Below are 23,061 nucleotides of genomic sequence, written 5' to 3'. Positions count from 1 at the left end.
CTTCACACGAAAAAAAGCTAATGGTAATGTCACTATGTTGAAAGTTCTCTCAATTAAAGATTTAAGAAAATAATACAAGTTGAGAAACACAAATGGGTATACCCGCATATAGCAGACGTTTTTTTTTGTGAACATATTTCAACGCACAACGACAAAAAAACAGTTTTAGACAAACCGTTTATTTCAATACATGTCATAAAAGTTTGTTAACGTTTTTCTATAGTTTTTGTTGATCGTTTTGATTTGATTGAAATCCGGAGGTTTTCACTTCACTCTTCAAGGATGTTGTCTCCTTATATGTTGAAAGTTTCCACACGTGGTTCGATGATTCGAAAGATGTCGGACAAAGCAGATGCACTTGCCGAAAAGTATGGTGCAGATGCCGTTCATAATTTCTCGTTAGGAAATCCAAGGATTCCACCACCACCCGAATATTATAAAGCTCTTATCGAAATCGCAAATGAGGAAGTTCCCCTTTGCCATGGTTACTCATCGACAATGGGTGATTTAGCATGTCGTAAAGTATTTGCGGAAATGTTTTCCAAAATCCAAGATGTAGAAATCGGCCCAGAGAATATTATTTTAACATCTGGATGTGCAGGAGCTATGAATGTTGTTCTTCGAACTATTTTGAGTCCTGGTGATGAAGTATGTTGTGTTGCTCCTTATTTCCTTGAGTATCCATTCTATGTGGAAAACTTCCACGGAACTGTAGTTGATGTTCCAACAACATTCGAGGAAGGCTGGCAGATTAATGCAGAACGCCTTGAACAATACATCACACCATTAACAAGATGTGTTATTATTAACTCACCACAGAACCCAACAGGTATTGTATACACACAAGAATGTGTCGATGCAATGTGTGAAGTTCTTAAGAGGAAATCTAAGGAATATGGAAGACCAATCTATATTCTTTCTGACGATGTATATACACGTGTTGTTGCTCCAGGAGTTCATTGCCACAAAATCTTCAAGTCTTATCCTCATAGCATTATCGCTTATTCAGTATCAAAGGATATCTCTATCCCAGGTGAAAGATTCGGATGTATGATTGTGAACCCTCTCCTTGAGAACTTCAAACTCCTTGTTCATTGTTTGGCTCATTCCAATGAAATTCTCGGATTCGTTCATGCAAATCGTCTTCATATGCGTGTCATTCCAAAGGTAATGCCAGCGATCTCTAATCTCGAGCTCTACAACAAATCTCGTGACATCGTTTGTAAGATGCTCGACGATTGCGGAATCAAATACGTCAAACCAGAAGGTACGTTCTATATATTCCCTAAGATTCCAGACGGCATCGATGAATGGGATTTCTGCGACAAGATGGCAGACCATTTCGTAATCATCGTTCCTGGATCTGGCTTCAAGGCTCCAGGATTCTTCCGTTTGTCTTACTGCAAGCCACCAGAAGACATCGAAAGGGCAGTTCCTGCTTTTAAAGCAGCATTTGCCGAAGTTATGAAAAACAAAAAGTAACTTTTTTAAAGTTAACTCGCTAATTTTTTCTTTTTCTTCTTGTTTTGAGTATAAAAAAATATGTTTTTATTCAAATGGTAAATTTGATGATTGAAATTTGGAAATCGATTTTTTTGAGAAAAGTTTTTGTGTGATGTTTAGGATGATAAAGGAATTGGTACTACTGACATAGGCTTAAAATGAAGAATGATGATCATGTACGTTTAATAAATTTCGATCCGCATCAAAAACGTACGTTTATTTCAATATGAATATTTTGGGTTTTGTCGAACAATGTGTTTTAGGCGAAGGAACTTATGGAACAGTATATAAGGCAACAAGAATAAGTGACGGACAAACGTATGCTGTTAAAGTAATCGATTTATCAAAATTATCAAGAAGAGAAATAGAAGATTCAGTAAATGAAATAAGAATTATGGCTTCTTTTGATTCCCCTTTTATCACAAGATTCCATGAAGCTTTCTGTGATAAAAAGAGGATTTGTATTATAACTGAATATGCACAACTTGGAGACTTATCAAATCTTATTTTTAGACGAAAAATTAAAAATAAACCATTACAAGAGGAAGCCATATGGAGATTTCTTCTTCAAATTCTTGAAGGATTACGTGTTCTTCATTCATGTGGAGTTCTTCATCGTGATCTTAAATCTGCTAATATTTTGTTATCTGCGCCTGATTTAGCCAAAATCGGTGATTTAGGCATTTCTACTGTTCTTCAGAATCGTCAACTTGCACGTACACAAGTTGGTACTCCATTATATATTGCGCCAGAAGTTTGGAAGAAAAAACCATATGATCAAAAGTGTGACATATGGTCACTTGGCGTTCTTCTGTATGAACTAATGACGTTTTCATTCCCATTTATGGGTCTCACAACGGATGAACTTGCACATAAAATCTGCAGCGGTTGCTTTCAATTTCCAACAAAATATTCAATGGACCTCAATTCAATTCTTAAACGACTTTTGCAAGTGAATCCATTGAACCGTCCAACCGCCGAAGAAATTCTGAACATAAAATGCGTTCAAGATCATAAGTATCTATTAGAAAATTTCCAACCTAAAATACCTGTTAAGAAAAGTAACTCATACCATTTAATATCTCCAATCAAAATCCCTTTATCAGATATATCTGAAAATTTAAATTTACCAAATCCTTCATACGATGATAAAAATGAATACATTAAACCAATTTCTCAAAGAATGCATGTAAAAGAAAATGTTCCATTTTCAGAAAAGGATATTTCAAGAGTATCAACACCTGAATTAAAAGATATCGTTGACCAAGATTGGTGGAGTCCAATCAAAATAACACAAAGAAGAAATGTATCCGAAAATTTACCAAAAATTTTGGTACCAAATAAATCGTTTGATTCAAATAAAAAAAAATCTTCTGAACAAAACAATAATAAATTGAATTATTACCAAAACAAAAATAGAAAAAACATGTTCCTAAATAAGGAACAAAAATTTAAAGAAAACAGAAAAATGATTTATGGAATTAAAATGGGAAAACTGCCTTTGATAAAAGGAAACCCAAAAATTAAAAGAGTGGAAATCAGATAAATTTTGTTTGTAAATATTTGATTTATAATATATATTTGATGTATTTTCAACCATGAACTAGAGATTAAGGATTTCTGTGTTTTTGTTCTTTCATTAGTCTTTCTCATAACCAAATCATTACGTATAGAAAACTCGAGTTGGTCATCAGTATAAGCTATTATTATTGCACTATTTTGCGTTGTATAATATATAACAAAATTTCATATATACCATAAAATAGTCCTTTATATGGGGCAGCAGAGAAGTGTTTACAAATTTTTAAAAACATGATTTGTAATGTGGCACATTAGAAATAAAAAAATCTCGCGCATAAACTTCAGAAAATTGAGAACTCCTTAATGTAAGTGTAGGCATACAACGTAGTTCAATTATAATCAGTATTTTGGTTCCCAAATGGCTGAAAGTGGAAACACTATGTAAGCTAGCAATTAAATTTGATTGTAAGGCGTTTTCTTCTTTTTCGTGTTTTACCTTTGCTTCAAAGATGTGCTGAAAACTTACAGATTTCAAGTGAAACATAATTTTATCAAAACGCGAATTGCGTAAAGAGTTTTTTTTGTATGAAAACAATAATCTTTGAAATCAATTTTTATTGATTTACTCGTGTTTACCTTGAGCACGAAGCTTTTGAATTGTCTTTTCACTGAGTTCGCCACCGCCCCAATGGTGCATTTCTTCCTTGTACTTCATGAGGAAGTTAGCGTTAACTGAATCGACAATTTGTGAAAGTGCCTTACGATCTTCTGGGCGAACATCAGAAACAGCAATGCATGTGCATGTCTTCATGCCAACAACTTTGCCGAGACGAGCCTTTGACTTGACAATGACATATGGGATATCAAGTTTGCGGCAAAGAGCTGGGAGCCAAATGACAATTTCGATTGGATCAACATCGTGAGCAATGACAACAAGGCTTGCCTTCTTAGCTTCAACAAGAGATGTAACATCCTTGATACCATAAGAAAGAGCCTTCTTAGCAGAAACATCAGCTGGGGCAAGTGACTTTTCGGACTTTTCTGCAGCAGCCTTAAGACGGAGCTTCTTTTCGGCTTTAGTTTCTGGGCGATATTTTTCAAGGAATTTGAAGATTTGAACAGCAGTAGCCTTGTCAACAGCATGGTTGAAGTGGTTCACTGGTGGTGGGACCTTAAGGCGCTTCATGAGGATACGGCGTTGACGTTGAATACGAACATACTTGGGGAAACGAACTTTAGATGCTGAAACAACCTTGGCTTGTTTCTTTTCTTGTGTAAACAAGAAGTCTTGATTCTTTATATCAGCATCTAAGATAACCTTTTCTGGTTGTGCGCGAGCTGTTCTTCGTGACATTAAAGCAAAGGATCGACCAACACGAAAAACCGTCGCCACTTTTGATTGTACGTTAAATGTAAACAAAATGGAGCAGAGCAAAAAAAGACTCTCTCCATATATGCAATTTATAAAAGAGACTGAAGAAATGTTGGAGAACTTAGGATTATTGGAAAATGATAAAGATGATAATTTAAAAAAAGATTCCAATGATTTGAAAGTTCCTATTAAAAAAGCTCTTCATGATTCAAGTAACAAGAGAAATGTAATTACACCAAAAAGAAGAGCTGGTAAAACTAATTTAAAAAATGAGTTATCTGATATGAATTTATCGAAAATATCAAATCAAAATACGAAACCCCAGAAAAAATCCAGGAAAAGTCTCGCTTCAAACAAGCAAACAGCATTTTCTCCTGAAGACTATCTTTCCAACAAAAAATTGCATGTGATCCAAAAATGGAAGCAAGAAGAAGAACAACAAAAAATGCAAAGAAGTAAAGAACCACTTACCAGACATTACAATACTAACAAAAATTATATATTCATTTCTTCACCACCCTCTAAAAGATGAAATCACGAAAATAATTACATTAAACTTAACTTCTCATGAAATGAATGTTGCAAAAATATTTTAGTGATAGAAAATTACTTTTATTGATCACTTCAAATTAGATCAATGTAAGAATTATAATTTTATATTGTATTACACTTTAATCTTATCAGATTGAAAATATTAGAATGAAATTTAATTAAAAGAAGATTTAAATGGTGATAATATTGACTAATTCTACACAATTTTTCTATTTTGTTTTATGTACATAAATATTTTCAATGATATCATTTTGCTGAAATTCAATTTCTGTTTCATATGCATCTTAAAATGATGAATGATTTCTTCATTTGAACCTGCAATTGCGAATTTACCTGTTCTCTTTATATGTTTGAGCCATTTACAAGGATCTATTTAATACATTTAATTGATCCAAAAAATGATAATCAATTAATGTATAGTTTTAGTATTAATATTTATATATGATATATCATTGCATTAGTGAATGTATCAAATATTTTGTGTATGATTTTATTCATTTCTTCAAGTGCTTCGATTCGTATCATAGGATAGAATTTTAGCTTTTTCATTTTCCCTGTGTATGATACATATACATTTAAATATATATTTTAAATAAATTTTATTGACATTCTTCTCAATGTGTTATAATTTTTTTGAGTTTTTAACATCTTTGTACATATTTTTCATATAAAATCAAAATTAACACTAAATAATGATACAACGAAAGAAATTGTCATATTTGAAGCCGGAGTACAATATATCTCATAAAACGAGAAACAATTTTCTGCTTATTATTTTTCTTAATGCATTATGTTTTTGTAGAGGTGACATTATCGTCAAAATAGCTGGTCACCAAAGTATTCAAAAGTTATCTCATTCAAAACCAACCTGCTGATACAATTTCATTCAAAAAATTCATATTGGCCGATTATCTTTCATTGAATTTTGATCGGACTTTTTCCTTCATGCAGGTAACCATTAATTATGATTATTGGTTTGTTTGGACTAACTTCTTCTACTGCTTATGTTCAAGAAGGGGTACTTGCCATCAGAGACATGTTATATGTCACATTAAGTGATGTTAATGAAGTTTCTGATTCTTATTCTAAAGTTTATTTCGGTTCAGGTGTTAATATAATTTGTAATAAAGCATTTCAAGGAAAGACACAAATTAAATCTATTGAATTTAGTGAAGATTGTTCAATTTCAACAATTGCAGAATATGCATTTCAAGGATGTACAGGATTAACAACAATTTCATTACCAAGTTCAATTTCATATATATTTAAATATGCATTTGATGGATGTTCTAATTTAAATTCAGTTTCATATTGTGGTCAATATAATCCATCCAAATTGAATGGATTCAATGATATATTTGGTTCATCACCTATTTCGAATGTTAAAGTTATTTCTAACTATGAAGATGGAACATTTGGAATCACAGGGGTTTCAATTGGTTCATCAGATCAAGAATGTTCAGGAATATCACCAACTAATACTCCTACACCAATTCCAACAACAGAATCTCCATTTCCAACGTTAGTTCCACAAACCCAAACTGCAACACCGCAACCAACAGTAGAACCAAATACACCAACTCCAATTCCAACAACAGAACCGCCATTGCCAACAGAAACATCACAATCACCTACAGCAACACCAGAACCAACATTTCATACACCAACACCAATTCCTACAGCCTCAACTCCTACACCCACACCGATTCCATCTCCAACATTTTCTGTCCAAAATGATGTACTTGTAATTATTGGTGTTTCATATGTTACATCAAGTGATGTTAATGAAGTTTCTGATTCTTATTCTAAAGTTTATTTCGGTTCAGGTGTTAATATAATTTGTAATAAAGCATTTCAAGGAAAGACACAAATTAAATCTATTGAATTTAGTGAAGATTGTTCAATTTCAACAATTGCAGAATATGCATTTCAAGGATGTACAGGATTAACAACAATTTCATTACCAAGTTCAATTTCATATATATTTAAATATGCATTTGATGGATGTTCTAATTTAAATTCAGTTTCATATTGTGGTCAATATAATCCATCCAAATTGAATGGATTCAATGATATATTTGGTTCATCACCTATTTCGAATGTTAAAGTTATTTCTAACTATGAAGATGGAACATTTGGAATCACAGGGGTTTCAATTGGTTCATCAGATCAAGAATGTTCAGGTACATCACCAACGAATTCATTATCGTTAACATCAACAAAAACAATACTTCCAACAACCCAATCTCCACAAATAACCACACAAACATCACAACTGATATCACAAACAGTACAACCTACATCACAAGAATCACAATATATATCACAAACAGTGCAAACTATTTCACAAGCTTCACAATATATCACGCAAACGCCAAAACAAACAGCAGAACCATCTTCTGCATCACAGATTTCACAAACTGCGACTTTATCACAAATGATACAACAAACTCAGGAACAAGAAAGTGAAGATAATGGATTATCGCGTGGCTCAATAATAGCTATAGCAGTTGTTTGTTCAATTGTGGCAATCGGAATAGTTGCATTTGTTATTTACTGGGTTGGATTCCGTAAGAAGAAAGATGACTTTCTCTTATTTCATGAAAACTAACTAAATATCCTCTGATTTTATATCTCAATAAATTAAATCTCTTGAAAATTTTTTATATTATTAAAAATTACTTTACTAAAGCAGATAATTGGTTTTTCACATAAATATTTTACTGTTTTAATTTATCATAATGAAGTTCCTGTTTTTAATGATAAAAAAATATTTGAAAATAATTCGTATTGCATAAAAGCTTTTGTTTTTTAAAATTGCAAACACATTTTTATGATTAAAAAAAAATATAAAATATTAAAAGTTGTTTGGAAAAAATTTAAGGAAATAATGCAAATAATTGTTTTATTTTTCTCATTAATAAATTCTGTTGATTTTAGAGAGACAATTAATTTTGAAATCACAGAGACTCAAACAAAAACAATAGACAAAAATGGAAAAGTAACAATTAGTAGTTCTTATATTGTAGAATTTGTAACTACATTTCTTAAATTTTCCAATGTTGCAGAAACTGTTCAACCGAAATCTCCATCAAATATTAATGAAGATGAATTCAAATATATATATTTTCGTCCTAAGTATTGTATTGGTTTAACATCTGTTGCTTTAATGATTATTTGCTATATATATACATCATGTTGTTACCCTAAAAAAGCCCAAGAATATGCAAGCAAAATAAGAAATGAAGAAAGATTGCGTGCACAACAAATACATGAAAATTTATTGCGACAAATTATTTTTAAGAGAAATGAACTTAGAAAAATCAAAGAAGAATCGAGTTCTGAAAATGAAATATAAATTAATTTTTTCCTATAATATACTTATAAAAAATTCTTTTATTTTATTTTTTTCAATATTTTTCTCATATTATCAATTAATTCATACATTAATAATGAACAAGATCAGAAAATAAGTTAAATAAAATTTTGTATTCAGCATTAAGAAAAAGTATTATCTATACTAAACTATATAAACATTGAATAAACAACTCCATTTTTATCATTTTTTTTACTCATATATATATATATATATATATATATATTTTGTGTGTGTGTGTTGAAGCTTTTATATTTATACTCTACCAAAGAAAATGTATTTTTCAGTGAAATTATTAATGAAGTTAGTTTATGAAATATCACAAGTAATATTGTTGACATAAATATAATCATTAACAATATTAATTGGACTTATATTTTACAAGGATTGAAATTATTATCACATGTTTCATAAAGAATAAATACACTTTCATGAGAAAAAGCAATAAATTCTTGTTGTAGAAAATTGGAAATTCCAAAAACAATATATCAAAAAAAATTCTTTCAGAAATTGCACTTATTCTTCTAAAAACTCAAGCACTTCAACAAATGACGATACAATTGACACTTTTAAAATAAGGGTACCTATGCCCATACACCAATAATATGTACCACCCCGATTTTTTATTCAAAAAATCAAAGACGTTAAACAACATCACCAATTACTTGAAATTCTGCTTTTCATACCAAATAATGAAATGCAAAACGATTTCGTTTTTTTCATCAAACACATATTTATCAAAATATATTTTATTTCATTTCCAACTCATTCACACACAAATACTTCAAATGACATGCAAACAAATTATTATTTGATTCAAACGATTTGTTCTGCTTTCGTATCAAATAATGAAATGCAAAACGATTTCGTTTTTTTTGATCAAACGCATAGTTATCAAAACGTATTTCATTTCATTTCCAACTCATTCACACACAAATGCTTCAAATCACATTCAAACAAACTTTCACTAAAACTATTTTACATGATAATATGTAAATTGTCTCATATTTGGGGGATGAACCGATCCTCCTTAAAGTCGTCCGCGAATGGGTCATCAGCGATATTTGACACTGAGAAAGCAGTTTCGAATGTTGTGTTTGTGTTATTCTCTATTTCCAAGTTCTCTAATTTGCCTGATTCACCTCTTTCGAACTCGACCAAATTATTTTTACGATTTCTCATCCGATTTAACACAATTACTACTACGACCACAGCAATAACCACAACGACTACTACGATAACAATTATATACACATTTGTGTTTTTGTTAACATCATCGTGTTCATTGTTATTGTAAAACATTGTGTAAAAGTCGGAATAATATGAGAAATATGTCGGATATAATAATACTGTGTAATCATAGTATATATATTCGGTGTCAATGTTGACATAACTCGACGAGATCATTGACATCGTTTGCGTATGTGTTAATGTCTCTCTGAGTATAACTGTTTGAGTGAATGAATATATATATGTTAATGTATATGAAAATGAAATCGAATATGAAGTAATGTTTGAAGTAATTAATGAGCTCGAATTCGCTTGCGCACATTCTGTAAGGATTCCTTTGTTAATATTAAATTCACCAAATTTGTTTGTGGAATATTCATTAGTGACCATAATGGTATGAATTGGGACATTCATAAATGAGGTTTCATCAATGTGAGGCTCACGAATGCCTTTATATGTGACGCACTTAAGTTTGGCGCAATTATAAAATGAATATGATGATATCGATTCAAGATTAGAATTAATAATAACACTTTCAAGATTAGAACAAAATGAAAATGTATAATCTGATATAATGGTAATTAAGTTGGGGAGTGTAATACTTCTTAAGTTTTCACAGTTATAAAACGAGCTTGAATTGATTTTCTGTACTTTATCTCCAAAAGTGACAGATTGCAAATTGTGACAAAAAGAAAACGCAGAATAACCAATTTCAACTAATGTATTAGGCATTGTAATTGATACCAATGAATTGCATGAAGAAAATGCATTGTCATTAATTAAGGTTACAGTATTTGGAATTTGATATGATTTATCAACTTTACCTCTTGGATAAAATATAAGGACCGTCTTATCTTTGTTGTAAAGAACTCCATCATTGTTATTGTTTGAGTAATATAAGTTATCATTATTGACATTAATTGATTGAAGATTATTACAATTTGAAAATGCGCCAGCTTCAATTGACATAACATTCTTAGGAATAATAATGGTGGTTAATTTGGAACAATCTGAAAATGAATAAGATCCAATTCTTGTTATACCTTCGCCGATAGTAACGGTCTCCAAATTTGAGCAAAACTGAAATGTATAGCTCTCAATTACTGAGATTGAATCCGGAATTGAAATTTCAGTTAATTGTGTGCAGTTGAAAAACGCGTTCGTTTCAATATTGAGCGCAACGTCATTCTGAAAAGTGATCGTTTTCAAGTTTTTCGATGACGAAAACGATCGCGAACCGATTAACGTTACTCCTTTTGGAACTTGAAATGTTTCTTCGGTTTTTCCAGATGGATATAAGATTAACGTTGTCAAGCTTTTGTCATAAAGAATTCCATCGTTTTCATTGTTCGCATAATATGTGTTTTCCGTTGGAATATTAATGGATTGAAGATTTTCACAATAACAAAATGCATCAACTCCAATTGAAGTAATTGCTGATGGGATTGTGACACTAGATAATTTGGTACATTGTGAAAATGCACGATCTCCAATTGATAGGAGATTTTCTCCAAAAGTAACCTTTACCAAATTGATACATGAATAAAATGCACAATAACCAATTGACTGTACATTATTGGGTATCATGATCTCTGTTATGAGTGGACATGAATAAAATGCTTCATTACCAATAATTTTGACATGTTCACTAATCTCTATTGTGGTTAAAACAGGCCAAGATTTAAATGCTGCATCAGGAATTTCATTAACATTATCAATAATGATATGTTGTGCTTCATTCTTGTATTTCTGGGTTTCGAATTCTTCAAAATTGGTAATTGTAAGTGTATTTGTTTCATTGTCATATGGTTCAGTGCTTTGTAATACGTTTTCACTGGGTATAAAATTGTGATATTTCCCAATTGTTTTTTTTGAATTAAATTTTATATTTTCTTCAAACATTTGCTTATTGTTAATATCTAAAGCAAAGGTATATTTATTAATCAATAAGATGGCAATGGGAAATAACACCATGCAAAATTAATATGTTTTGTATTATTACACAAAAACAAGAAATTTCAGAACTGCTGTTAATGAATGTGTTCGCGTACGCTATAAACTTATCAAAATACGCTTTTGATACAATGAAGTTAAATTTTCTGAAGATAAAAAACGATCAAATTCACTTTTGTGGGCTCGAGAAAATTTATCGCATAATTTTATTTTTATTAATTTTTTTTCGATATTGAACAAAAACTGATTATATATGGATATATATATTAATATATTATGGAACCCATCAATTGTTTGGAATTATTTATATGTGATTGGATGTAACTTTATTTATATTCGAAGATATATGTATTTGTCTAAAATGATTTTTCACAATGATTCAATCGATTATTAGGATTATTGAATTTGTGTGATTATCTGAAATTAACGCCATTTTTGTATACAATTTTTTCCAAAAACTATTCAAAAATTTCTTAGAAAGATTGTTGTGTAATTCAAGTATTCGAATATAACCGACTGTTTTTCGTTGCAAAAATATGCGATCTTAATAAATTATTGCCAAATATTGGAGACATTCATTGCGTGATAAAATATTAGAAATCGAGAAATTACGAATCGGTGTGTAATAAAATTGATTCTCGAATTAATTTGACAAATTTCATATGTTGCTACATTAAATATTCAGCATTAAACTTTTTTAAGGTAATAAAAAAGAAATAATTCGACCAAATTATCTTATTCTCAATATTATATGCAGAAAGTCCAAAAAAGCTTCCCTATAAAGGAAAAGAGCCAAGTGATGACAAAACAATTGATGAATATGAAATTGTTTCTGGTTCTAAAATATATATGGTACTCTCAATAAAAAAAGGATAATTCTTATATAAAGGTTTAAAGTTCAATAAAATTTCATGTTTGCTTTGGAAATATTATGATGATAATGAATTAGTTAAAAAAGTTGTGTTTCGATTTGAAGATATACATAAAATCATACTCAATTATTTGTTATATTCACTAATGTAATTCAAAAAAAGACCACAAAAATCACAATATTTTATTGATTATAAGATCAAAATTTTATAGCTGAAGATAAGGTTAATGGTTAAGATTTTTATTTCTGATAAAATATGTGTGTAATGAACTGCCCCAAATACGTTAACATTTTGCCGGGAAAATTTGTTGTTTATGATTTGCGAACACTGTTCAAATCTAAAAAAGGATTTTTTAAGTCTACAAGAAAAAGAGAAGAAGCTTCGCTGTAGGATAAAAAAGTTAGAAAAAGAAATATATGATCAAAAATTAAAAATCAATATTTTGGAAGAAGAAAATCAACTACTTAAGGCACAACAAAATTTTCCTCAAATACAACCTAATGATGAAAAAAATTCTGATTCTATAATATTTGAAGTTCTAGATGAATTTGATAAAACTTTTGATTCCCAAGGAAAAGAGATTCAAAAGCTCTTAAAGGACCGTGATGAAATACTTAAGGTAGCGTATACTTCTTTATCTATTATTGATCAGCAAAATAACATTATTGAACAAATTAAAAATAATGTTTCTTCGGTTTTTAAAAATGTCTCACAAAAAAATTTCGACTGTCTACCTCTTATTAATAGGCTTTCTTCATTTGGTATTGAAATTTTACCTGAACTAAAACTTATTCGAAAAAACATGGAAAATCCAAATGCTTTTAAATTCGATTCTAATAAGATATTAAATCATAAAGACATTGTTGACATAATACCAAAAGCTATAAATGATCACAATTTGGCTGATTCTATTATTAATTATTTAAAACAAAGCAATGATTCCTTCCAAAATCTTCAAAATCAGTTCAGAAAGGCAAAATATCAACTTCAAAATCTTCAATCAACAATACTTGATACAAATCAAAAAGATGAAATAGATTACCAAGTACTTAAATACAAAATAAATGAAATGAAAAATTATAAAATAGACTATTTACAAGAAAAAGAAAGAATAGAAAAATTTTCTCATTTATTTGTTCAAAAGTCTGATGATGTTAATCTTCAATGTTGTATTAAAAGAATTAAAAGATGGTTAACAACGCCAGAATCAAACGTTTCTATTGATCAAGAAGTTACTGTTTTAATAGATTCCATCAGCAATCAACAAACAAAAGAACATGATAGTGACATAATCATATCTAAATTACAAAACAAAATCAATGAACTAACAAAGAATATTGATTGTATGAAAGCATATTTTCAAAAGTCCGAAAAAGAAAGAAAACATTTCATAAAACAAAATCTAAACTCAATAATTCCACAAAATACAAGTTGGATAAAACTATGCAATTTTCTTCTTTCATATACTTTTTCTTCATCCACACTTTAAAAATGTTTTCAAATAAAATTTCTATACACTTATTATTTAGAATTATTTTATCTGTGAATATATATATCGTTTAATCATGGTTAGTTGTGTCTTGTACACTCGTTAACGAGATATATGTTAACATTTATTGCCTCATAATCAATTAATTTGAAATTATTGTGTTTAATAAATGTACATCTATCATAAAGTGATGGTTTAATCCATGATTTTTTGGATAACTTTTTAGCTTCCACCAATATAAAAAATTCTTTCAGAAATCATTACAATTAAGAAATTTAGCATTCAATGAAAACAATATTAAGTCAACAGCAAAGCATGTTTCGAAAATAATAGAAGTAATTGTTGATCCTAGGTGTTCTTTCTTTTATGATTTTTATATCGCGCAGTTTATATATTAATTTCCAAGTTCAAAATGCAAATGTGTATATTTCATTGTTGAATTTATTATCAGACAAGGCATAGTTCATTATAACCCTAAAATAATTATTTTTGAACTATAGTTTTGCTTCACTTAATTATGTTCTTTGCTAAAATTCATTTAAATTATTTCCAATAATTTTTTTAATAATATAATCAGCTTCTTCTCTTTCGACATCAGATATATGCTGATTAAAAATCCATATAATCTTTTGGGAAATTTGTGTGTGAAATTGTTTGTTCCCAATTTAATAACATGGGCAGTTTTCATTACTACAATATACATAACACAGTAGGCTCGCAGAATGCGATTCAATAATTACAGCATATTAGATCCGTTTTTTCCCATTAAATTGATGATTGAAATCATATTCAGTTAGAAAATCTCTCACTACACAATGAAATAGCTCTTTATAATAAATGAAATGATGGACACTTGGATGATTTACTAATACTTAAAAATAATAAATATTGAATTCCAACGAAACACCGTTCCACTATTTAAACGGTCTTTTTCTCAAGTGCTTTTTGTGTGTAAATTTTGACTTCGCCCAACCAAACAATCAACAACATTTTGAATACTTTATAACGTATTTGGGCGGTACCACCTCAATACACCAGTCGAATATTCATTTTTTATGCTTCCCACCGAAATACATTTCGGGGAAGGTAACCCTCCTTATTTATCATATCTATCCACCAAATGGGAGCTTTTAGAAAGACATCTTATTGAATTTTTCCCAAATGATATTTATGATGTTACATTGATTTCAACAGAAACACCAAATCTCACTGAATATTTGAATAAAATTATCGATGGAAATCCAATGGCAATTGATTTAGAATGGGAAACAGAATTATGTTTATTTCAGTTCTGTTCTTCCAAAGGTGTTTTAATAATTCGTCATCCAGATGGTCCAGGAAATGAAGATCTATGTAATTTCATCAAAAACAACAAATTCTATGGCAAAGGCATGTGGAATGATTTTATCCATCTCAAACAAAAGTTTAATTTTGATTTTCACTCACTTCAAAATATCGAAGACATTGCCAAAACACGTCTTGTTCCATATCATTATTCAGAGAATTTTAGAGAAATGACAATCCAATTTGCTGGCAAGCCAACTGATGAGTTTAAGAACCCTGACATTACCAAATCTGATTGGAGCGTCCCAAGTCTTTCAGTTACACAAGTCATTTATGCAGCATTTGATGTTGTTGCACTTTTCAAATCATATCCAAATTTCCCACCACCAAAAGAATACGTCAGAGCGCCGAAAGTTCCTCGCGTACGAAAGCAAGCCAAACCAAATCCAACAAATATTGGAAGAAAAGTACAACCAAAAGGGAAATTTAACATTCTCTTCAAACGTGTTTCGATTAAAAGAACATATCCATTTATTGTCAATGGTTACAGAGGTACAGTAATTCCGACTCAACTTCGAAAGATATTCGAAAGTGATGATCTTGATATTGTGTCAACATTTACATTTAAGGACAAGACATATTTGTTCGTATCTTGGTTTAACCCTAAAGAAATCAAAGATATTAAAGTGGAATGTGATTCAATTACAAAAATCGAGTCAAATATTGATCCGAAAGATTCAACTGATTATGATTTTTTGTTCATGAAGGATTTCCCTATTGAAAATACTGATGTTTTGGAAGACCTCTTCATTTGTTTTGGAACAAATACAACTTATTCCGTAAAAGATTCATATATAATTATTGAACCAAGATTAGCTAAAAGCTCTTATCTTATGAAGCTATTCCTACCTAACTTGATTATAAGGGGTACAAAACTCGAAATATTTGACTTCCCTCACTTCTTACCAATGATTCGTATCTCAAATCTTCCTCCAACTTTTACCATCAAAGAGATAAAGTCACTTTTCAATGGTATCGGCCTCATAACCGACGCGTACACGTTAAGACGATCAGACGAAAACGTTCCAAAAAGTGCAATAGTCACTTTTTCGACCGTTAATGAAGCTGAAGAGTCAATTCAAAAAGTGAACTACACAAATGTAAATGGATATGAAATTCGTGTTGCGCGTTTTACAGAAGAACCACACCTTAGATTTATGCGTCAATTTGAACTTCAAGTTTCAGAAAATTTAGATTCACAATCACTCCGCGCCAAATATTCCAAGTATGGAACAATCTATCAAGCCTATTACGATTCACGCTTTAATTATGGCCGTGTTCAATTTTATAACATCCAAGAAGCACAGTTAGCCAACACAAATGAACCTTTATCTCAAATCATTCCAGAACTTAATACCATAGTTATACGAGATTTAGGATTCCAAACCACAGACTCCAAAATTCTTACACTCTGTAGTCAATTTGGGACAATTACCAATATCATTACTCGAGATCTCAATGATCTCATGGAATTAAACATCAAAGAAGTCACGTTTTCCACATCTGAATCCGCCTCCAAAGCCCGAGAATCCTTAACTCACAGTTCTATAGATGGGTTATTCATTCGAACCGCGATACTCAATGGCGGACATATTGGCGCATCATTTTGGAAAACGAATCAACGTAAACAATGGGTCACATTCATTGATGAAGAAGACGACTCATTATACGCGCAATGCCAAACGTATGGCACTGTTCAGCGATTTATCTTTTCTCATGGCAACACATATGTCATGATGAAACATGAAGAAGAAGCGCAAAACATACTCCAAGACATCAACAATGCGTATGTTACTACTGTTTACGACTTTGGTAATGTCTTAAATCCGGAAGAACTCATGTTAACCAAAGTTGAAGCTCCCAACAAACTTTGCGAAGAATGTAAATATCGAATTGCGATCTTAATTGATCCAATTTTGGCGACGACCACAATCGAACAAATACAATCAGCATGTACATTACAGTACATCAACTTCTGTCATGTATTTATTAATGATTCACCTAAGTTTGAAGGTATGAAAAGAGCAATAATTTATACCGATAAGAACTCCGTCGCGAATAAAGTGTATAAGTTAATTAGGGATTATTTCCTTGGCATTAAAGAGATTAAACCAAATCGCGTTAGAGTCGAAGATATATTAAATCCGCCACCGTTCACGTTTCCGGAACCTGCTAAAAGAGAGAAAAAAGAGTCAAATAAACAAGCGATAGTTATGGACCCATTACCAAATGAGATAAATGAAGAAATAATTAAAGGGCTCTGCGAAGGAAAAGGTAAATACGAAATGAAAATCACAAAATCAGCCGTCGAAAAAGATAAGAAAAGAGTGGTGATACAGCCAATAGACTCGAGAGCAGCAAAGTTCATATTTAAGGAATTGAATAAGGAATATAACGGAATTAAGTTGTCGGCTGTAAGAATTGTGAAGGATAAAGTGCCTGAGCCATTGGAGTAATGGAAGAACTAAACTTATGTTGTAGTCGATTCTATTTTTGTGCTGAAATTTATCGTTTTGAATTGAAAAAGTATTCAAAAATCTTTAGTAGAAGGAGCTGCTTTACATATGCGAAAAATTACAAAGGAATCTTCTGCTGATCCCATCTAAATTGAAAAAAAGATACTATACTTCATGAAATAAATTTGGTGGGAAGAGATTTTCGATATGTTAAAACATATATAAAGTATTAAGTTTTATGAAATATGATATTTTTTTAAGATATTAAGATATATTTTTTGAATTCATATATAATAATAAAATTTATTTGTTGGTTGATGAAAATTAATTATGACTTTGAATATGGCAATCAAAATTCAAAAATTGAATTTTTTTCATCTTAAGTTATATCTTCCCATTCAGTGGAATGTGCTGTTATCTATGATACCTTTGCAGATGTTTTGAAGAATAAGTAAAAATAATCAAAAGCATCATTTCTCTAATTTCTTCACATATAAGCAAAATACAATAAACTGAAAAATATCATTAAATAACATTTTATAATTGCAATATATTAGAGTTGTACCGAAATAGTTTTTGATCGTGACTTTCTTCATAATATTATAACAACAAAGTCTTTCTTCATAATATTATAACAACGATTAATGTATATTATTATTTGAAAATAAAATTAATTTTGTTAAGCAACGATCGAATCTCTCATTAATATCGATATTGAATTTTATTATATCATACAGTATATCATTCAAAAAAGAAATCATCATGTGAATTATATAGAGTTAGATAATATATTAAACATATTATTATTGCCAATATAAAACATTCTTCGAGACAAAAATATTCTTATCGATTATAAATTGTTAATATTGACATATTATCAAATACTTATATTAATTATATTCAGAGAATGATTGTTCATGTTAATGATTATATTCTTCATATATTGTAAATTTAAAAATTTATTGAGTGGCTCAAATTTGATTAATGTTTTAATTATGATATTGATCAAAATATATATTTTTTCGATCGGTAGATAGGTATATATCTAATTTATATAAAATGTATTATATAATCTCATTAAAAATGGAATATTGTATTCAAATAAAATTATGATAAGAAATACATATTCGATTCATTGCATCGAATATTTATAAAATTTTCGCATGTATATTTTTTTATATAATTTGATATTAATATGTACATAAATTAACTTCGATTTAACATATGCGATCAAGTGCTGGTTCTTCACAAAATTACGTTTTTACCATTTTGTATTATATTCATCAAATTTTGAGACATATGAAAGTTTAATGATGAATGCAACGATACAAATTGTTGATTGAAAATTGAATTAATTCAATTTCCCTCGTCATAATATTAAGAATTTTCAAAAGCATTCAAATTTTTGTTGTATCGTATATGTCATTTTATATTTCCATAGAATATTTTAGGCGAAATTATTTTAATTGAAACGCAATTGAATGAGCTTTATTTGCATGGTTTACAAAATCGGAAAATTCGATGCGTTCAATTCCCTTCAAATCCGGGAGCACCATTCATCATACCCCTACACATATAGTCACATTAACTTCTTTGATTTAAGCCACAATTTTTACAACACATCTAACGTAATGGTTCATATAATAAAATTGCAAACAAATTTTTTTTCAAAATTTCCATTTTGTTTTACGAAAGGAAAAGAGAAAAACGAGCCGTAGTCTTGAGCTATGTGAGAAATTGAAGCAAATATTACAATAATTAACCAAGATACATTTCAGTTTTGCACGAGTTTAAAAAATATTGTAATTCCTGAATCAGTTTCAACTATTGGTTATGGATCATTTTGTTCATGCATAAATTTGAACACAGTTATTATTGGAGAAAATGTTATAAATATTGAAGCTAATGCATTTTATAATTGTTCTTCTCTTAAATGCATATTTTTTGGTGGAAAAAAGTCACCAAAAATTCATGAAATTGCATTCAATAACATTCCAATTAGAACAGTTATGGTTACTCCTTTATACAGAAATGATACATTTGGTGGTTTTTCTATCGATTTACAAGATGAATGTATCCCATCAACAAATACATTTTCGCAATCAAACATATTCATGTCATCGAATACATTTTCTGATACTTTTACACAATCAAACGCATTCATGCCATCAAACACATATTCGAATACATATTTACAATTAGACACATTTACAAATGATACGCATGCATCTGTTTCCCTTTCATTCACATATACATTAATATATACTGAAACTTTAAGTATTTTTGTTTCGTCTATTTTGAACACATATTTTATTTCATGTTTTGATTCAAATTTTTATTTCATTACGACACAATTTATATATTATCATTACACAAATGTTCAGTACACTTATTATGTTGGCTATTATACAAATTTGTTGTTATTTTCTAATGAAGTTGCAGAACCAAATTCAAATAAAATATCTCAAACAGATATAATTGCAATTGTTTGTTCAGCTGTTTTATTAATTGCTATCATTATCGGAATTGTTATCTTTTTGTTTAAGCATCAAAAATACAAAAAGCAATCAAAAGATAAAAGTAAAATAAAAATGGATGAAGCAAATGAAGAAAATGTAAATAATCAAATTGATGATATAAAAAATTCGGTATATAATGAAACAGATCAATGGTTATAATCATCAAAATGAATTTTTTTTGTATATGTAAAAATTGTTTGCGATAATTTTTTATTGTTTGTTCAATGAATTGTGAGTGTGTTAAATGGAGAAACAAAAATTAAATTGTTTATCACCAACGTAATCTATTATTTTTATTGATCAATTCTATTGTTGCATTTTTGTTGATATTTTATTAACTTTGTGTGATTACTAGAAAGATTATTCAATAATGATTATAAATTATAAGAACGTTAAGCTTCAAAAGCCGCCATTTTGATCGGCTCGTTTTGGAATTTCTAAACGGCATAATACGCTCCTTTAATGAATACAGAAGGAAGCAGCAGCCCGCCAATTCATATTGGGTCTAAAAGAAAAATAGCTGTGAAACATAGAGTACAACTACAACCTCATGAACAAAAACAGACAAAAAAAAGGTTTAGACCAGGCGATACATGGCAAAAAGAGGTAAGAAAATATCAACGCTCAACAGATTTATTAATCAGAAAGCTTCCTTTTGCAAGGCTTGTAAAGGAAATATCAACAGAGATGACAACACACGATTTTCGTTGGTCAGTAAATGCAGTTGAGGCGCTTCAACAAGCATCAGAAGCATATCTTGTTGGATTGCTTGAAGATGGGCTTCTTTGTGCTATACATGCAAAACGTGTTACGTTAATGAGAAAAGATGTACAACTTGCTCAAAGGATTCGAGGCAGAATCTAGGAAAGATCAGCTTATTAGTAATGCGTTGACTTCGGCAAAAGGAAAATCATGATATTTAGAATATCTAGAAAGATTATAATTGTAAATATTAACTATTTATATACTTGTATTTGAGTTATAGATTTGGTTATCTGGCACAAAAGTAATTGTCTTATCTTGCTCTATATTTGTGAAAAAAAAAATTAAATTCTGAAAATACTTTTATTTGATGGAATTAACACTCGAAATGTTTTCTTGGAAATCAATTGTTTCCAATTACAGAAACATGTGTTACAAATTAGAATATTATTTTTGTAATATTTTATGAATCTAAAGATATAAATATGTTACTATTCGCTGATTAAGAAATATGAAAAGAAATAATTGGAATGCTTTTTTTATTCCTTGCATAGTTGGATTCCCGCAGATACATCTGCATTCATTTCGTTCACTGATACATTTAATATTCCATTTTTATCAATTTTAAATTCTGCACCTATTTTTTTTTTCTTTTTTTCTTTTTTTCTTTTTCATTATAACATTTTTCTTTTTTTGCTTCATTTGATCTTGCGAGTAATGCTGCTCCAAATGTTACTGCTTTTTCAGGATCAATTGATCTATTTAAAATAATTTTATCTTCAAACATTTCCGTTAACATTTTTCTTACACATGGAATTTTTGATGAACCACCAACAAGAATTACACCATCGATATCTTCTTTATGAAGTCTTGCTTCAATGAATACATTATCAATTGATCGTGATATACCACTTAAAAGTCCTTTAATTAGATCTTCAAAAACAGGCCGTGTTATTGAGTCAGTGAAATCAATTCCATTATATAATGGAGGACATGATATCCTTGCACAATTACAATGCGATAAGAATTTTTTCGCTTTTTCACATTCCATTTTTAACCGAAACATCGCGTATTTATCTTCATGAATATTTTGTTTGAATTTATCTTCAAATCGTTTTGCAAAATATTCAGTTAAAATATAATCAATGTCTTGCCCACCAAGATACATATCACCTCCAATGGCAAGGATTGTATAACTATTGTTTTCTTTTTGCAAAATAGTTAAATCAAGCGTACTTCCCCCAAAATCAACAACTAATAACTTACGAGGCGAAATACTTTCTTCCTCGTGACAAAATGCTATGGCTTCTGCAATCGGCTCATCAATAATTTGTACTACATTAAGACCAGCAAGTTTCCCTGCTTCCATAACAGCATCACGTTTAATGGAATTAAAATACGCTGGAACTGTAATAACTTGACCAATTGTATCAGTATCATTCGGATTTAGGCCAATATATTCACTTCCAAGTTGCTTAAGAGAGTTTAGAATATAAGATGATACTTCAATGGGTGAATATCTTTTGGTTTCATTGTCAAATCGTATTTCATAAGAAGGTAAATTGTCATCTCCACATACAACTTTGAATGGCCAGTTCTTTTTGTCACATTGAACAAAAAAATTATTATATGGTCTACCAATCAAACGCTTGATATCATATAATGTAGATTCTGGATTATATTGTTGCTTTGCACTTTCACCAATAAGAATATTATCTTTTTGGATTGTAACATAAGATGGGATTGACATATTATTGTAATCGTCACTAATACATTCAATATGGCTATAGTTGTCATACGACAGAGCAATACTACTATACGTTGTACCTAAATCAATTCCAAAAAAATGTTTTTCTTTATTTTTATCCATAAAATTAAAATGATAAAAAATGCCAGACAAAGAAGGCAAAATATCTACGTACGTTAAGCAACCGTTTTCGTTGTTGGATGCGAGCGAAGAGATCTCAATTTGTTCTTACCATTTTTTTAGTCATTTTGTTTGTTAATGCTTTCATTTCGTTATTGCTTTTTTAAAAGACTCTTTTAATTAGATTTTTCATGTATTTATTGGTAGCCTACTTTAACAAATCTTTGTTCCCATGCATAATTGCTAAACTATGAACTTTAACAATCGGAATTTGCAATCCATTTTTTGCACAAAAGAGAAAAATA

General features: G+C 29.7%; 7 protein-coding genes across 7 annotated transcripts; 4 read left to right on the top strand and 3 right to left on the bottom strand.

The window, feature by feature from the left end:
• Nucleotides 1-282: 282 nt before the first annotated feature.
• Nucleotides 283-1,482, top strand: GO595_002850 (putative aspartate aminotransferase; the record flags this gene model as incomplete). Its single annotated transcript, XM_067915805.1, has 1 exon — nt 283-1,482. The coding sequence occupies one exon, from the start codon at nt 283-285 to the stop codon at nt 1,480-1,482; it is 1,200 nt and encodes a 399-aa protein (XP_067776651.1).
• Nucleotides 1,483-3,646: 2,164 nt separating this feature from the next.
• GO595_002849 (ribosomal protein L7Ae) lies at nt 3,647-4,378 on the bottom strand (the record flags this gene model as incomplete). The annotated part of the gene is made up of 1 exon (XM_067915804.1): nt 3,647-4,378. The coding sequence occupies one exon, from the start codon at nt 4,376-4,378 to the stop codon at nt 3,647-3,649; it is 732 nt and encodes a 243-aa protein (XP_067776650.1).
• Nucleotides 4,379-5,912: 1,534 nt separating this feature from the next.
• GO595_002848 (leucine-rich repeat protein) lies at nt 5,913-7,559 on the top strand (the record flags this gene model as incomplete). Its single annotated transcript, XM_067915803.1, has 1 exon — nt 5,913-7,559. The coding sequence occupies one exon, from the start codon at nt 5,913-5,915 to the stop codon at nt 7,557-7,559; it is 1,647 nt and encodes a 548-aa protein (XP_067776649.1).
• A 1,767-nt stretch (nt 7,560-9,326) lies between these two features.
• On the bottom strand, nt 9,327-11,456 carry GO595_002847 (leucine-rich repeat domain-containing protein; the record flags this gene model as incomplete). Its single annotated transcript, XM_067915802.1, has 1 exon — nt 9,327-11,456. The coding sequence occupies one exon, from the start codon at nt 11,454-11,456 to the stop codon at nt 9,327-9,329; it is 2,130 nt and encodes a 709-aa protein (XP_067776648.1).
• Nucleotides 11,457-14,923: 3,467 nt separating this feature from the next.
• GO595_002846 (3'-5' exonuclease family protein) lies at nt 14,924-17,668 on the top strand (the record flags this gene model as incomplete). Its single annotated transcript, XM_067915801.1, has 1 exon — nt 14,924-17,668. One exon carries the CDS (start codon nt 14,924-14,926, stop codon nt 17,666-17,668), a length of 2,745 nt encoding a protein of 914 aa, XP_067776647.1.
• A 2,981-nt stretch (nt 17,669-20,649) lies between these two features.
• On the top strand, nt 20,650-21,051 carry GO595_002845 (histone H3; the record flags this gene model as incomplete). Its single annotated transcript, XM_067915799.1, has 1 exon — nt 20,650-21,051. The coding sequence occupies one exon, from the start codon at nt 20,650-20,652 to the stop codon at nt 21,049-21,051; it is 402 nt and encodes a 133-aa protein (XP_067776646.1).
• A 475-nt stretch (nt 21,052-21,526) lies between these two features.
• On the bottom strand, nt 21,527-22,759 carry GO595_002844 (AChain A; the record flags this gene model as incomplete). Its single annotated transcript, XM_067915798.1, has 1 exon — nt 21,527-22,759. The coding sequence occupies one exon, from the start codon at nt 22,757-22,759 to the stop codon at nt 21,527-21,529; it is 1,233 nt and encodes a 410-aa protein (XP_067776645.1).
• Between the last annotated feature and the right edge of the window lie 302 nt (nt 22,760-23,061).

The sequence above is a fragment of the Histomonas meleagridis genome (assembly GCF_020186115.1).
Source record: "Histomonas meleagridis strain 2922-C6/04-10x chromosome Unknown contig_20, whole genome shotgun sequence".
In the NCBI taxonomy this organism is placed as follows: domain Eukaryota; phylum Parabasalia; order Tritrichomonadida; family Dientamoebidae; genus Histomonas; species Histomonas meleagridis.
This window is presented reverse-complemented; position numbering and strand designations above follow the sequence as displayed.